Genomic DNA, 17,422 nt, shown 5'->3' on the forward strand with positions numbered 1-17,422 from the left:
TGCTCTAGGAATGAACCTTCACAGGTTATGACAGCTACTGCGAAATTTCTACAAGCAAAATGCAGAAAGCTCCCCATTAATTGGTAGTTTCATAAAGGCTGTTATGGTTTCATAAAGCTCTCTTTTCAAGCAAGGAGGGAGAGATGTTCTGCCAAACTAATAGATCACATTCAGCTGGATCTGAGTTCAGTACAGAGTCACTGCAGAGATCAAGTTGCTGGGATGGTCCATGAAAACAAACCAGTCACACAATGTTTAATACCAGCTGATGTGTGCTTTTTTCTTTTTCTTTTTTTTTTTCTTTTTTTTTTTTTTTTTTAATATGGTGCCCTAACATAATAAAAGGGGGAGATCACAAATAGGCAAATCTCTAAAATTAGGTATGTTTCTGACAGGATGTGATCTGAAGTGTATAGCTGACTGGCCAGCTGTAAGCAGTTCTTGCCACCATGGTTATTTTATAATATCACTCAGAAGTCTGAAAATACCCTTAAGACATTGAGCTCCAGGCAGATGCTGTTGCTAGCTGGGTGATGCTATAAAAATTATCAGTTCCTTTAAATGTTTCTGTCTTCTAACTACATCTTGGTTTGGTTTTATGCCCTCACACACACCCTTCTGACTGGAGGCATTCTTTCTTTCATTGTTACTTGGGCAGAGTCCTTGGTAAGTTTGAATCAGGTTTTAAGATTTATTGATCTGGCCTTGTCCATTCCATGGTGTGTTCTTTGATTTAATTTAATGACCATAAAGCTTTCAGGTATGTTGGCATGAAGGGTGCACTGGGAAAAAAAAGAAAAGTGATTGATTAATTGATTGATCAATTGATATTGATTATGTAGAGACACTGTTCTCTCCACAGTTAACAATGATTTTAGTTTTCCATTTATACCGGTTTGTGCCTTCCATGGCATACATATCTTACCTAAAAGTAAACCAGTCTGCCTGCAGGTATGAAACATATGTGGCAGCAGTTACACTCTTGCATAGGGATTATGTTTGTCTATTTCAAAGATACATGCAAATAAAAATCTTTGAAATGCAATTCAGAGGGGAAGGTTCAAAGCACAGACAGGATGTCCCTTTTCCTGTTCTCTAAGACAGTTTTCACATTGGCACACCTGGATAACTTGGTATAGATAGATATCCCCACAGTTACTTTAACCTGTGAGTCCTGGGAAGAACTGAATTAATGTTGTCGCAAACAATGGTTTCCTTTTATGTGTATGTGCACCCTGTGGCAGGGGAACAGCAGTCACAGGAAAACACCAAGCTCATAAGCTACTGAATGGTTGAGACAGGGGGATAAATGGGAGCAACATGAAATCAGCTCCTGGGTATGTTGAAATGTACCAAAGAACAAAAGGCTGACTAGGGGGGGAAAAAAAGGAAAAAAAAAAAAAAAGAAAAGAAAATAGAAAAGAGAAATAATAGGATTCTTCTATGTCCAAAAAAATTCTGTTCCTACAGTAGCTAAAATGACAGAGTGTTCATTTAAGTACATTATGCTGGTATTGACAATACACAACCTAAATACTTGTACTTTGAACCTCTCTCAATTTTTTTACATGAAGAACAATGTAACAAATCTTATTGGCATTTACATTATTACTCCTGGGCCAATAAATTAACACCAACTGAGACAACTGGGGCAATTCACACACTATTTAGAGCCAAGATCCCACCTCTCTAGAGAACTGTTTATTTGTTACACATAGTTCAATTTTTGGAAGTTTTCTTCATAATTACAACAGCCAGAGATTTAACTCACTTTCATTTTTCTAAATGACAAGCAAAATTCCAGAGAAGATGTAGGTAGCTCTCAAAGAGATTTTGCTGGAGTACTTGAGCATGCAATGTCTGTTTCCAAGCTCTAAACTATATTAATCCCATGCTTTCTGCATTCTGTTGAATTGTCTACAAATTTAGGAAGGTCACGGATACCATGTTTTCATGTTATAATGTCTATTTTGAATGTATTTCAGATAAACCCTTTAAGGAAAGGCAAGTAATGCAACATAACCAACCATGTCCTGAGCTGCATCAAAGGAAGCATGGCCAGCAGGTCAGGGGAGGAGATTCTCGCACTCTGCTCTGCACTCATGAGACCCCACCTGGAGTACTTTGTCCAGTTCTGGGGCACCCAACACAGGAAGGACATGGAGCTCCTGGAACAACTCCAGAGAAGGGCCATGAAGATGATCAGAGGGCTGGAGCACCTCTCCTATGAAGATAGGCTGAGAGAGTTGGGGTGTTCAGCCTGGAGAAGAGAAGGCTCCAGGAAGACCTTATAGTGGCCTTCCAGTACCTGAAGGGACTACAGGAAAGCTGGGGAGGGGCTTTGTACAAGGGCATGTAGTGAGAATACAATGGGTAATGGTTTACAGCTGGAAGAGGGGAGATTTAGATTAGATATTCTGAAGAAATTCTTCATGATGAAGGTGGTGAGACACTAGAATAGGTTGCCCAGGGAAGTTGTGGAAGCCCCATCTCAGGAAGTGCTCAAGGCCAGGTTGGATGCGGCTCTGAGCAACCTGATCTAGTAGGAGGTGCCCCTGCCCATGCAGGCGGGTTGGATCTAGATGATCTTTAAGGTCCCCTCCAACCCAAACCATTCTATGTTTCTATTATTTGTCTCATAATTCATCTAGCTCTCTACTACAGCTAATGTGTAAGTATTTCTCAAGGAGCTGTAAAAGAAGGAAATGGTGCTAAACTTTTAAAATTACCCAGTCTAAACTAGTGCCACATGCTATAAATTAAATTGCCCTGAAAGTCCTGGGGGTGGGGAAATGGGCCATGGCCACACACCTGTAAGAACTACCAAACAGAACACAGCTGTTATATGAGGAATAACTTATTTCTGGCACATTTCTGCTTCCTTCCAAAATTTTCTCTGCCACTTTGAATTCCCAGTCTACCACAGATATAATTTTATCATCTATGCCCCACTGATGTCTGTTGCCCTTTCCATTTCACACAGTCCCCTTTACATTTCTCACGATCCTGTAATTTCTTTAAATCCCACAATCTCCTTCCTTCCCACAGAGGTTGCCCCATAACCTTTCCCCAGATTTTTATACATCTAAACAAATTAATATTTAGCATTAGCCTCTCCAGCTTATGTACATATCTTACTGTCTTTGTCCAGTGTAGGACCCCTTCTTTATTTGCCTACTGTCTTCAGATCTCTTTTTTGAACACTTACCTCCTAGCTCTCCAGCTTTCTTCACTTTCTTACTTCTCACTTCACTCAAACCAACATCAAATCGGTTTATCTCTAAAGTATTCCTTCTTAACTTACTTGCTTTTAACATAGCCTGAGTTTCTGCATTGTTCACAAGACATAAAGGGAACGGAGCATTGGAAATGAGGGGCCTTTTGTGTAAAAATGCAAAATAAACTGATGAAACAGAGAGCCTAAGCACTAAGATGGCAGATGAAATTCAAGGCTAATAAATGTAAAGCATTTCACATAAGAAAACTTGTCATATAAATTATGATCTCAGAGCTGACCACTGCCATCCAACAACAAAGTTTTCTGGATATAATAAATAGTTCCATGAAAATGTCAACTTGGTGCTCAGAAACAGCCAAAAAAACTGTTAAGAGTTAATAGGGAAGGAAGAGAGAGCAGAATAAGGAAGGTGTTTATGTCACAGGACAAATCCCTGCTGCACCCTCACCCTAAATACTGTGTGAGGATTTGATCCCTCATCTCAAACGTGACAAAGCAGAACTCAAAAGGGTTCAGAAAAGAACAGGCAGAATAATCAGAGGCATGGAGCAGCTTCCACATGAGGAATGAGTAATTTGGGTAGAAAAACTGAGAGCTAAGGATGGGGCATAATGACAGAAGTGGGTAAAATCTTCTGGGGCATGTAGATATTAGGTAAAGCGAGTTCAGAACAGACAAAAAGGACATGGCTTCATATTCAGTGTAGAGTAAGTTGTGGGACTTAATGCCACAAGGGATCACAGAGGCTAGTGGGTACAAGGCTATAATGGCTACAACTCAAAACTGATGAGGCACCTCCATAGAAGCAAAATCTGTCCAGAGCTATTAAATGCAAAAGTATCACAACTGGCTCAGGAAGTCCTTGAGTTGCAAATGATTTGAAGCTCGAAGATCACGCTGGAGAAATATTACTTATATCACTGTTCTTATATTCCTCCCTAGGTATTCACTGTTGTTCTCTGTCAGAGGCAGGATATTGAGCCAGATGGACCTTTGGTCTGACCCCATATAGCCTTTCTGATGTTCCTGTGTTTATATTCTTAACTGACTGTATGGATGTTCCTTGCACTTTCACCTTCCACTACACAATGCCAAAAAACCCCTCCTGTCTGCAGCAGCAAACTGAGGCTGAGCAAAAACACCAGTCTCAGTGCATCTTTGCTGAAAAATCCTTCCTAGATAAATATGGATACTTACCTACTCTTTAATCTAGTGTCAGACCAGTGTCATTGCTGAAAAACCATTCACTCTGCAGCTCTGGTCACCTGAAACAATCTGTGCAGATTTCTCCCCTTTCACCAATTCCCTGTCGCCTATATTCTTATCTTAAAACCTGACTTTCTAGCCTGCCTTCAACCTCTCCATTTCTGTCTCTCCTGGTTATTGGTCTTATGACTGAATGCTTTAATATTTTCACCATGCAAGGTCTTTATGTCACTGTTTCATGTAATTTATACCTGTGAGCTGGAGCCTTTCCCATCTTGCTTTCAAGCACAGGCTATACACTAAATGGGGCCCAAAATGATCCCCACCCCCTTATTGCTTTGGGGGTTTGGCTTTATTAACAAGGATATAAGCAATAAGTAAAGTTCAGCTATTTCTAAGGCTTCTCCCTCATGACTGCTCAGCCAGCATCTTAGATGGCCTCTCCCCAGCAAACCATTTTTATCTCCCTTTTACACAAGTGAACTAATAAGCCACCTACCTCAGTGAGTCAGCAGAACCCACTTAACCCTTTCCCAGAAGGGTCAAAACTCGCTATCAGGATGGTTTGGCTCAGGCTTGTTATAGAACCATATTCTGCCCCCTTGAATAATTTATTTGTGCGGCAGACCTAGATTACTGTTTAAATCAAAATGCTACCCAAACAAAGGCTGTGCTGTACAGTGCAAAATGAAACCAATTACTACACCATATGATGCTCATCTTTCACAGTGTAAGATGCCCCCTACAGTACTGCAGAGGACAGACATTGCTGTTGAGAAAGCAGCCAGACATAAAAAGCTAGAGATTTTTCAGAGGGAACCAGCCCTTGATAAAAAAAGTAAATTCAGTGCCAGAAGGTGTTGCACACTTCCACTTTGATCCACTGAAACTTAGGACCTTTTCTAGACTGAAATTAAAGCAAAATCCACATATGCATGTGCAGAGTTCTTTTCCACAGAGCAACTTTATCAAGGATGAAGAGGAAAATGCCTATCCTAACACACATAGCAGAAATTCAATATAATATCTCAGAACGTGGATCAAAGCCTGGAATTCCACTATTTAAAATTACATCTCACAGAAGTATGCAGAAATAAGGGATGCATTGTATTTTGTATTATATTGTAGCAGAGATGCTCTATAAGCCCTATAGCATCTCTGGATGCCTGAAACATTAACACCAACATGTTCCTTATGTACTTCAAAAATGCAATCTGAGTTTACTGAAAAAAAAACCAAAACCACACACAAGTAAGATGTGTCCTTTCGCTTATTTTTCTACCCTGTTATTGTTCAATCACCTGATTTTGAGACTCCATACACCTGACGATAAGTAGCTATCATTTACCCTAGTCCTGGCTGTCAGAAGGAGTCATCTTGATCTTCAGAGAAGCAGGAATAATGTCTAATCAGTGAGTTATAGTTGAGAGAAATTACTCTAAGTTTAGGAAAATTGGCAGCTGCATTTTGTTATCAGTAACCATTATTTAGATAGCATTGCTGATGTGCATGGTGTCATACAGACAAGGACAAAGACCAGGCCCTTGCCCTGTGGAGCTTACAGTCTATATTACACAATTAAAGCAGGGAGAGGTACTAGCATAATAGTAATAGTGAGCTCTAACCATCACAGTGGGAGGGAGAGGAGATGACAAGAAAAAGAATGACAAGACTTAAATGAGAGAGCAATACTGCACCATCTCTCCATTGTTGTTTTATACTCAGCTCTGCCAGAGGGTTTTGTTGTTTCAAAATACAGTTTGCACAGAAGAGAGAACAGATAATTCCAAAGTAGAAATCAGGAGAAACTGACCTAGGTGTTTGTAAGAGAGAGGTGGAGGATGCTGACTGGTAACAAAGAGCTGGGTGCTTTGCTGTGTCAAAGACACAGTGTCACATGGGCCATACAAGTGATGCTGTGGCAGGCCTGGCAGGTCGTGTCACACAAGCTCACAAGGTTCTGCTGGGCACAGAAAGATCCAAGGCTCTTAACTTGTTTTACCCAGTCAACATGGAGATTGCGGTCCTTCCACTGACTCTGAAAAGTAGCTCTGTAGCTCATGATACAAAAACCACACTAACTGTAACACGCCAACTAAACCTACCATCTCCTAAAAAGGAGCTTCCAAGTATCACATGACACCAATGCTTTAGTTATACATAATTTTATTATGAGGTCAGTTTGTGTATCCCTCTTTTCTTTTAAGGCAATCATGTTGAAAATCAATGCATGACAATCTGACTATAGACATAAAACCACAGACTAAGCTGAGCTGCACACATAAAACAAACTGAAGTCAGAACTTCAGAAACCCAGCCTAACCTAACACTAATCCTAACCCTAACTCATCTCTTTAACTACATCACAACATAATGTTTTAGATGGCTGTCACTATTACTGCATTTTTCCTTTGTTGACATAAAGCAGGAACCAAAAGTACTGGAGCAGAGATGATTCCAACTAATTGAGAACAATGAAACCACAGGAATACATTCATTACTGCACTGAACTTGTAAAAAGAAGGAGGCATCTTCTTTTTTTCTAGTATTTCACTTTGCTTCAGCTGCTTAGTGAAGTAAAACAGTACATCTATTCCCCTGAACGATCTTATTTCTGTAGATACTTATAAGACTGGTGCAGCCCACCTGGCAATGTCTTCTTAGTGGTATAAAGTAAAACTGATCACGAAAGGAACATTCTTCAAGTTCCTAGAAAAGGCTTTTGGCTTCTTCCATTTATGATCAAAAAGATCCTAGAAAAAAAAAATATGTCCAGTGTTTAACAAGACTAGGAAACTGAAATAACCAAAATGGCATGTGATTGGTCTTTTGAACTGAGGTGCCACCATTACTTGCTTTTGCTGCTGAAACATTGTCTGGCTCCTAATGGCTTCTAACATTGTGTTCCTACCTCCATTGATCATGTAGTACTAGCGTCTTCTTTTTGACAAACCACAAACACTTCCAAAACTTGACCTCTTCCCTTTATCGCTTTTGATTAAGAAGAGAACTATCTGCAGGAAATGCCCTACAAACCACAAAGGATTATCAGAAATATAATGATGAGTGATTCAGGGACTCTGCAGCTCCGCTTATGTTCCTATAGTCTGATTTTGGTCACTCTTCCCTTCGCCGCCGGAGCTTTGCTGTAGTTTCTTCTAGTCGGCTTCTCCAAGCAGCGATAATGGCATCATCATCCATCTCTTCTTCCTCTTCTTTACGCATGTTTCGCCTGTACTGAGAGAACTGTCTAGATGCATATCTTTCTTCACTTTGTTCTGCTTTTGCCTCCTTCTTTCCACCTTCTTCAGACTTCAAAAAACTCTGGGTGAACTTTCTCTTAGCTCCAAATTCCGACATGTCTGACCTGGCCTCCTCTTCACACGCCTCCACATGATGAGATCTAACTCGACTCTGTGTAGATGTTTCAGGGGATTCAGAGTGAAGGGATGGTTCAGGTGTTCGGCTGAAAACATGCAGCTCTGGGCTCTTTTCTCTGGAACTTGTTGTCTCACTGACCCTTGACCTTGTGAACTTATACATCTTTTTGTCCTCTTTTGCAGAAGCAGAGGAAAATCTTGACATGGTTCTCAGTGAATCTCCGTTTGACTCATAGGAAGAACAGCTGTCGAGCTCTTCTCTTTGGGACCTGGAGAATCTGTAACTGGATGTTTCAGAATCCATCTCTCTAACTTTGGATGATCTGATATATTTCTGTCTAGTCTCCTCACTTTGATCATAATATGATGGTGGATCTCTTTCTGCTTGCAGGCCACCAAGCCACTTGGTAGTCTCAGTCACTATCTCTGACTTCTGTGCACCCATGTTTGCAGGTTGACTGGAGAGATCAAAGACTCTATCAGCTCTGTCAAGATCTGCTTGCAAGGGGTGCCTGTGACTGTTTGTTGTAGTCTCTCTGTCATCTTCTATTTCGTTTTCCTCTCCTTTGGCCATCTTTTTTTTAAATAAAGTGCTGCGTTTATTGTCTCTGATCACCTTTTCAATTTGATAATCTGACATTTTCTCTCTCATTTCCATTTGCATCTCCTTCTCCTTCCTCCTGAGTTTCTTTAGGTCAACATCATCAGCAAAGAGACTGTACAGTGGCTTGCTTGTCTGTGTTGTCTTCATGTTTGAACTAGTCCCTTCTGTCCTTGCACTCACTGAGGTATTGCAAGACAGCACAGACTGAGACTCAGCCCTGTGCGTGTCCTGCTGGCGAAGCTGAGAGGTAGCAAGAGATGAGCCGCTCTGAGAACTGAGAAGAGAAACTTTATCATCATCAACATGCCTGCCAAGGTCTCCTGACATTACAGTGGAAGCCATTGCAGATGATGGACGGGACAGCATCATGATCTCATTTTGCTTTTGAGCAATGGTTTCACTGACCACGTTAGCGATCCAGTTCTGAATGCTTGCAATGGATATGGTGTCACCTGGGCCAACTGGGAGATTGGGAGGGGGCATACTTGGCATCTGAGGTTGCATTGCCCCCATGCTGCTCCTGGTCTGTGACAAAGATGAGCAATTTGTCTGCATGCTCATTGCAGAAGCTGCATCTTCGGCACCGCTTGCAGAAGGCGCTGAGGGCCAGAAAGCTGATAGTGGAATACTCCCACTCATAGTACTTTCTGTCTCCCAGCTGCACATGGACTGGCTTTCTTCTAAAATTTTCTTCGAACGTTCAAGGAGCTCTACACGCCTCTGCTTCTTTTTGACTGAAGCAGAATCCTCACTTTTGGCAAACTCCACAAATTCCTCCTTGCTTTCACTGCCCACTTTCTTCTGCCGCTTCATTTTCCAAGCCTGGTATGCAGTCAGGTTAATATCTGACAAACTCTTCCCTTCTGTCCCCTCTCCACCTGCCTGGCTGCCATCTTCTGCTGGAGATGGTGCAGAAGATGATGATGATTCTAAATCCTTCTTGTGAAAGCCAAACTGGATCCTCTTGACCTTCCACCTTTCTAGAGGAGTCAACTTATCTTTGTTCTTTTGGCAGAAATTGTAAAAGGAGCTGCTGTCTGAAAGCACACTCTCCTCATCCACATCTCTCTCCTTTCTTCCTGTTTCCGGAGATTGTCTCTCCCCACCATTTTTATTCTTAGAACGATACCTCTGAGCAGCTTCTTTCTCAATCTCCAGAAGCCTCTGATTCCACATGTCCCAAGTGCTCTCTGAAGACATGGAGCCTGTGCGGCTCCTCCTCATCCTGCTAAAGCTACTGGCTTCCAGATGTTGTTTTAGGGTTCGGATCTCAAAACTGCTCTCACTCTCCACATCACTGAATTCACCTGATGTGTAAGGTTTTCCTCCCATGCTGGAATCTTCATCCTCCTCCCTGGATGGACCCTCCATTTGGTATTTCTCATTTCTACACTGCCAGTCATGGATCCTCTGTTCCACATCCTCCTCAAATTGTTCCCCTTCCTGATCCAGAAGATTTGGAGATGTTTGTCTTCCATGGTTAACTCCTGGTTCCTTAGCAGGCAGGCCTTGTTTCTTCCTCCATTCCTCATACAGCTGTTCCTCTTCATCCTCACTGATGAGGGTGGAGTGTTTGGAAACCTGGCTAGTTTTTCCCATGGATGAAGAGCTCATAAGACTACCCAGCAGGCTGCTGGTCTCCTCTTCTTCGACTGTGATGGAGTGGGCTTTGGCTCCCGTGATGCTTTCTGAGTCCCAAGCTCTAGACAGCTGGGAAGAAGTCCCTGCATGGACAACAGGACTTTGTCTAGGAGTGACTTCTTCATCTCCTGTATGCTCCAACTCTCGTTCCTCTAGCAATTGCTCATTGAGGTCCCTTAGCTGTTTCAGAAAGCCATCATTGGGGTAAATGGCACGCTTCTTTCTCAGAGTCATCAGAGCCTCGAGAATGGTCATGTGGTGGTAGATCATCAGGTAAGCAGCCACCAGCACAGCTGAGCGACTGATTCCCATTTCACTGCTGACAAGGATTTTACCTACAGATATTGAATAGAAAAATAATTAGCTATTTCCAACAACAGAGAGAGGTTGCTCTGATAAGTAGCACAAAAGCATCCTCTGAATAGTGTTAAAAATAAGGAAGATTATGTGCTTCAGTGACTGAAACCAATGCTAAATACTTGTTAGCTTTGTCTTAATAAAAATCTAGATGCATAAGAATAAAACCTGTATTCGTTTCAAAAGGTGTGGGCAGGTACATTTCAAAACGATCTAAATAATATTTGTATTTTCACCCATACACTTCACTTCCCAAATAATCAAAAAGCTTATAATAGGTATTACAAAGCCAAGTGATACAGTGTTCTTGACTGGCTGCCTGACTAAGGGGAAGACATTTAAGCTTTCCATGCTTCAGCTTCCCCATATGTAAAAAGTGAGATGTTAGCATTAGCCTCTAGGGAGGTATTGGGAAGATAACCAAGTAACTTAATTTTTTATAAGGCACATTATAGGATTTAAATACAATTTTATATTAATCTATTTTTTTCCAGAATCCAGATCTGCTGTTTTACAAGGTACACTCAAATAATTACACATAGACTGGCTGGAGGCCAGAGTCACAGCATGTCTTGGAACAGGAGAACCAAGCAACTAGCAGAAGAGAGCTGATTTTGACTCTGACTAACTAATACAGCTGCTCCAAACTACTGGGACCCATGGTTCTGTAAATAGTGACTGCAAGATCTAGAATAAATGCTGAAGATCTGCTTTATTTCGTGGCATTTACACAGAAACCACCTCTCGCAGAAAACTAAGCTTTGGCACAGCAGAATTGTTTTAAGTTTCTTTTATAGCAAATTACAGATAAGGAAAAGCTTGTGAATATAAAGAGAGCTTAAGTGAGGCTTTGGTAGCCTGAAAATAACTGAAATTACTGTTTCTAAATGTGTGATAAACTCCAGTTTAATCAAACTGTTTGCACTGAAACTTAATGAAGCCAGTTTAAATACCACCTTTCTGACTGTTGATATGTTACAGCAAGTATTTACCTACTGTACCTATTCCTACAGTCCCGATAGATCTTTTACACCATTCTTAGTAACAAAAGTCTCAGCTGCCTTCCAAGTCTTTTTAGCAGCCAGCGAAGCCTATCCAGCAGCTCACCAAAAGGGGGAAGTCTCATTCCTCTGCTCTCTTTCAAGGCTCCTTTGTGTCCTTGCATCCTTTCCTCTGTCGGCTCTGGTGCTCACCAGGCCCTTTAAAGAGTCAGTGCAGATCACCAGCCCTATGGAAAACCATCTCTTCCCTGCTGGGCTGCCGTTTGTTGCTGAATTAGTGAGTTAAACGTCGACAAACGACAGCAGCAGCAATAAGCACCTGCTCTATGCCTAGGGTAGCAACAGGAGTTACAAGGAGAACACAGCTGGGTAGAGTGTCCCTCCTCATGTTGTTGCTGGTGAGCTATTAAAATTGTCTCAACTTTTCTTGTGTACTAACAAAACTTCTCACTTTTACTGTCACTTCTACTAAGAGGTAACCTGTTGTATCTCTAGAAAAATTAAATGCATTGGATATACATATGAAGAATATCAGTGATATCACAGTTGTGGTGTTAATTTTTATATTGAATCCGTAAAGACATTTCTAACTGTCCACCGCAACAAAATTACTAGTATACACTGGAGATCAGCAGACTAACAGTTGCCATTGAACTGAATGAAGTCCAGGGGTGGACTTACCAACCCTGGAGGTATTAAAAAAACATGTAGATGTGGCACTTCAGGACATGCTGTAGTGGGCATGGTGGGTAGGGTTTTTTTGTTGGATTTTTTGCATTTCGTTTGTTTGCTTGTCTTGTCCGGGGTGGACAGTCGGATTGAGTGATCGTAGAGGTCTTTTCCAACTCTAAGGATTCTGTGTGATTCTGTGTGGCTTCAACCCAACTGTTTTGATTGTTCTAGTAAATCAGCCTGTTCTTTTGTAGTTAGCATCCTGGCAAAACTGTGTACAGGAATACATAAATACATATATTTAGTATTATATCATATCAATGTAAAAAAATCTATTTATTGGAGCAGGGCTTCCCTTCATTGCAATAGTAGGGTACTTCCAAAGCAGCTGAGGGACATGGCTCACAGCCAGTTTGATTCTGAAGACATAGGGCTTGCAGCAGGGGCTGCTGGGCTGCCTCCTCTCACTACTTTGCCCCCTCCTGTTTTGTAGGAGGCACAGCAGAAATGGGCAAGGAGTGTTCACTGTTACTGGATGCAAAGAACAGAGTATCTGCCTTCTACCCAACTACTAATGAGGCATCGGTTGCTCATCATAGCAACTCATCCATTCATTAATTTCCAAGCATTCTGGAGCACTGTAATCTTCTCCTCTTACCCCTGTAAGTCAGCAGTGCTTCGTCAAGGAACTCTGCAGCTCGGCGGAAGTGTTTGGAGATATCCATATCTGGGAAATCATCTATTTCAATGCCCAGGTATTGGATATTCAGACCATTGTAGAAATCTGGCCCTGTGTATACACCTGTACCATGAGCTGCATTCAAGACATGTGTGATTCCCAGTCTCTTCAAACGGCTTTTGTTCACTGCAATGCTTCTTCAGAAAATAAAAGGAAAAAAATGTTAGGTATCAGTGCTCCTATTTCAGGTAGGAAAGAAGCTGTCTGCTACGAGGGCTACAGAGCTCCCAGACTGTGTTACTCATCCAACATACAGCTCCACTCAGACCTTAATGTCCTTTGAGAGTTCTACCGGTATTTCATTCCAATGCTCTCTGGGAAAAGAAAGTGAGAACCCTGCACTCACCAGTAAAGCTGCATGCTCATTTTCCACTCCAGCTTGATTTTCAACTCATCCTGCCATTCTAGGCTCAGGCTGTTTACTGATTTCTCAATTTTTATCCCTCCATAATTGATGTTTTGCACTGCATCCCCTTCTAATTCTCTCCTGGTCACTTGCACAGGTGTCTCGGGCAGGACAGCTATGGTACAGAAGACCTGCCCATTTTCACTCAGTGGTTGCTACGGCATTTCTTTTTTAATTCTTTTTTATATAACAAAGACTTTAGTCCCGATTTGAGGGCCAAATTCCAACTAGACCAGTGTAATTTGGACTCATTTGCCTTTTTGTCTCCAAAACTGTCGAAGCATCACAACAGCATAGGAAAGCTGCTGATTCTATTTCAGAAGTATTTACTTTTTAGCACATAGAGATCTTTGTGAACATATATTGAAAAACACTTTGGGGCTCTCTAGGGATGAAAGGTATTAGATGTAGGCATCTAATACATGTTATGCCTTCAATGGTTCCACCTGACCCTTCGATGGGAATCTCATGCAACTTGATGACAGAAGCTGACACTCACTTTTCTGCTATGAAGACATTAGGCCAGACTTCATCCACAGCATCCCTGGGGGTCTCCAGCTTGTCCTTCACAAGTGCCCTCTGCAAGTCCATCACACACGGCGTGTTATACAAGCTGGTGTCATCAATCTTTTCCTTAACTCGGTTGTACAGGTCTTCCACCATCAGCTGCTGCGCAGACTCTAACATCCTTGGACACACTGAATCTACCTTGGAGTCCTTTGTTTTCAGTTCTGGAATAAACTACCATTGTAACTAAAAGCATGTAAAAACAATGCAAACATATGACCTGCCATTCCTTGTTCCTGGGACAAACATTGTGGCTTGATTTTTTTCCCAGTAACCTCACACTGTTCTGTCTGAAATGTGTGCATGTACATGCTTATCTAGTAGGTAGTTAGTAATGGGAAGAACATATTGCACTGTCCTCTTAGTCCAGAGACACACACATTGGCCAAAGGCACATTCTAGCCCCAAAAGAATGCAGTTCTCTCTACAGCTTCCTGAGGAGGGGAAGAAGAAGGGAAGGTGCTGTTCTCCTCTTCCTGGTATCCAGTGCCAGGACGTGTGAGAATGGCTCAAAGCTGCACCAGGTGAGGTTTAGATGGGACCTATGAATCATTTATTTACCAAGATAGTGGTCAAACACTGCAACAGGCTTCCTAGAGAGGTGGTAAATGCCCCAAGCCTGTCAGTGCTTAAGAGGCTTTTGGTCAATGGCCTTAACAACAAGCTTTAACATTTGGTTAGCCCCAATTGTTCAGACAGTTGGACTAAATGATTGTTGTAGGTCCCTTCGATTCGATTTGATTCGCTTTGATTCGATTCAATTCGCTTCGATTTGTTGCACTGAGCAACCAGCAGTCTGCCACTGAGGCATATGATTCTGCCACAGATTCAGTGCACAACTTCAAAGGAAGTCACCAAACCTTTCTGTTAATTGTTATTTGTTTCTGTTTTTCACCTCTATCTCAGGTGGTTCTTTTCTCATAAAGGCTTTTATCATTTTAGGATCTCTGGATGAGAAAGGCAAAAAAAGGGCAACTCAAATCTCAATTACTTACCTAGTTCTTTTACTAGAAAGTCCTCTTACCTTCATTGATTATTTTTTTGGCAGCCACAGCAGATGACAGATGGATTGGCTCCATGAAGATGCTCTCTGTATCAGTGTCTGATATCACTGAATACCTGCCAACCAAACACACTGTCTGCTAGGCAAATGCCCTCCCCTGGTATCCCACCTCCAGGACTTCAGAACTTTTCACCCATTCCAGAAGAGAGGAGCAGGGAACCAGAGCAATGAGGATCCTTTTATGGTAGAAGGGAAGCCCCAGCTCTTCTCCCACTCCTCCCCCCACCCCTGCTCTCCAGTGTGGCACTACAGGCTTCAAATATGCTTTGGCACCCAGTGTTGGCAGGTGATAAACAGGCCGTACGGGAAGGAGCTGCAGGGGGCTGGGAATGAAAGAAAATTGACTAGTGGAGGAATTTTTGAGTAGAGAAGATCAGTGCCTGGTTTCAGACTGGGAGGAGGATGGATCACAAGGAATAGTCTCACAAATTATTCTCCCTTAGACAGACAGACACAATTGGAATCAGAATAACTAGAATTTATGTAACAATTCCAAACTGCTTATGCCAGAAACCTGTTGTTTGTTGTTTTTTTTTTCATGTTAGCTATTTGCCTACAAGCATCCTTTGAGTTACCACAAGCTGCAAATTAGATGGAATCCTGTGAAGCTCTCCCTCAGTACTTAGTACACTGGTCACTTCAGGGCAGGAACCTGTGGTCAGTTTCTCGACTAATGTACAGTTTCTCATTGTTGTCTAACTGCAGGTCAGAAACAACCATGAAGCTCATAAACACCTTTGAGAGGTGTTCTTTGACACACGACCTGAATGATATAAGTATTTGTTAAGCAAAAAAGGGCCACAATCTTGAAAAGAAGTATATTTCCATCTGGGTCCACCTGTACAGTCCAAGCAAATATTTTCTTCTTATGTAGACCATCTTAGCAAAATATTTTATGGAGCTTTTTTCCTGATGCACACCCTCTACATTTCCTTCCAAAGAATTGGTACAGATCATTAGGTAGGATAAGTTTGCTGCCATCAGGGAAGCTATCTGGCAAACTTGCAGTTCTTGCAACACACCGTCCATGTTTAATTAAAGCAGGAGAGGGAGGGTAACTAATGTGCAGCCTGGCTGTAGCAAAGTGTCTGGAGAGCTAAACTGCTTTAATTCTCCAGAATCAAAATGGAGGGCACAGCCATTGGAAGCAGCTTAATGGGCTTGTCTAGGTCATTTAGTTGGGTTCTAGCCCTTGTCAACCGTGACTGGAAGTAATCCTTTCCGAGCTCTTCAAAGGAGTTTATGAGATGAGCAAGGGGAGTCTCAGTCTCATTTACAGAAGCTGACACAAATTTGCAGCTATGCCCTGTCTTCAGTTCCTTTTGTGGTAAAACTTGCCTCCAAGCTCAATAAAATATAACAGTTGGTAATAATCTGCTGCTGCAGCCTCAACACATTTCACCTGTAGCTGCCCTAAGCATCTGTGAAGCACACAGGTGCAGAACTGCCCAAGCCTGGATGCTTCAGGGGCCTTGTCTGGGTCAGGAAGGACCTTGCCATGTTCATCATTGCTTTGGCATGGACAGCAAGAAAAAAAAGGGGGGGGGAGAAGAGGGAAGGGAAAGGGGAAAGGGAGAGGAGGGGAAGGGCAGGGCAGGGAAGGGAATAAACTGGAGAGGTGCTTCTGTTCATTTTGAGTGACTGATGAGCAGGAGGAGAGTGATTTACAAAATTCAATACATAATTTTACTTTATGTGAGCTCAGTGAACTTCCTAAACAATTTTTAAATGCATGCAGGAAATAAGCACTCTGTCTTCATTTTTCTGCAGTGCCTTACAGTTAATGGGAAACATTTCATAACCTTCTACTTGTTGATGGCCATTGGGGCAGGTTCTTTTCAGACTCAATCTCCACTCCCTGCCTTCAGCCAACGCATCTCAAAGTATACAGAAAGCCCTGCAGAACATTTTGCTTTCAGAAAAAAGTACAAAGGGATGTATTTTTTCCTTGTATTAGGAGAAAACACATCTAATCATGCTTGTTTTGCTTGAGGTAACTCAATTTCTGCTTGCACCGTGACTGCCTCCTGTTCAGTGCCTCAAGACTGCACCTAAAGACAGCTCTGAAACAATCCAAATCCAAAGACTCACAGTCTTTCCAGGGCTGGGAAAGGACAATATCAACATTAAAAAAAATTCCACAGGTCCTTATAATGAACAGAAAGAGTTGAAATCCGGACCACAAGTTTCTGGGTGGGGGTGGAAATGAGAGGATGAGACAGGAAAAGAGCAACAATGCCACTCCATGAAGGTAATGCCTTCTGTAGCTTATTCCACCCCACGTGCACACACACTGCCAGTGGAACGGATTCCTTAGCTCAGGATCCCTGTCCCTGCAACTTCCCTCCTCACGGGCAGCCCCAGGGAGGGAAGCCCTGCGCTCCACGCTTGATCCAGGCACCTGTGCCAGGAGGAGGCAGTGTAAGAGGGGGTAGGGCAGGATGGTCTAGCAGGTGGCCCCATCCCCAGAGACACTCACCGGCTGGGCGAGGGGCTGCGCAGGTAACGGGCCTGCACGGCCTTCACGTCGGGTCCCTCGTCCTCTTGG

At 42.4% G+C, this 17,422-nt stretch overlaps 1 protein-coding gene across 1 annotated transcript in view; it reads right to left on the reverse strand.

Moving 5' to 3' along the window:
- Positions 1 to 7,561: 7,561 nt before the first annotated feature.
- The window catches only part of DUSP27 (dual specificity phosphatase 27 (putative)), a 15,929-nt gene continuing 6,068 nt past the window's right edge, over positions 7,562 to 17,422 (reverse strand). The window contains exons 3-7 of the mRNA XM_010005506.1: positions 17,354 to 17,417; positions 14,836 to 14,930; positions 13,744 to 13,975; positions 12,758 to 12,975; positions 7,562 to 10,404 (exon numbers count right to left, since the gene is read on the reverse strand). Coding sequence (XP_010003808.1) covers positions 7,562 to 10,404; positions 12,758 to 12,975; positions 13,744 to 13,975; positions 14,836 to 14,930; positions 17,354 to 17,417 — 3,452 coding nt within the window. The remainder of the gene's footprint in view (positions 10,405 to 12,757; positions 12,976 to 13,743; positions 13,976 to 14,835; positions 14,931 to 17,353; positions 17,418 to 17,422) is intronic.

The sequence above is a fragment of the Chaetura pelagica genome, unplaced genomic scaffold (genome assembly GCF_000747805.2).
Source record: "Chaetura pelagica isolate M959 unplaced genomic scaffold, ChaPel_1.0 scaffold39, whole genome shotgun sequence".
Taxonomy (NCBI): domain Eukaryota; kingdom Metazoa; phylum Chordata; class Aves; order Apodiformes; family Apodidae; genus Chaetura; species Chaetura pelagica.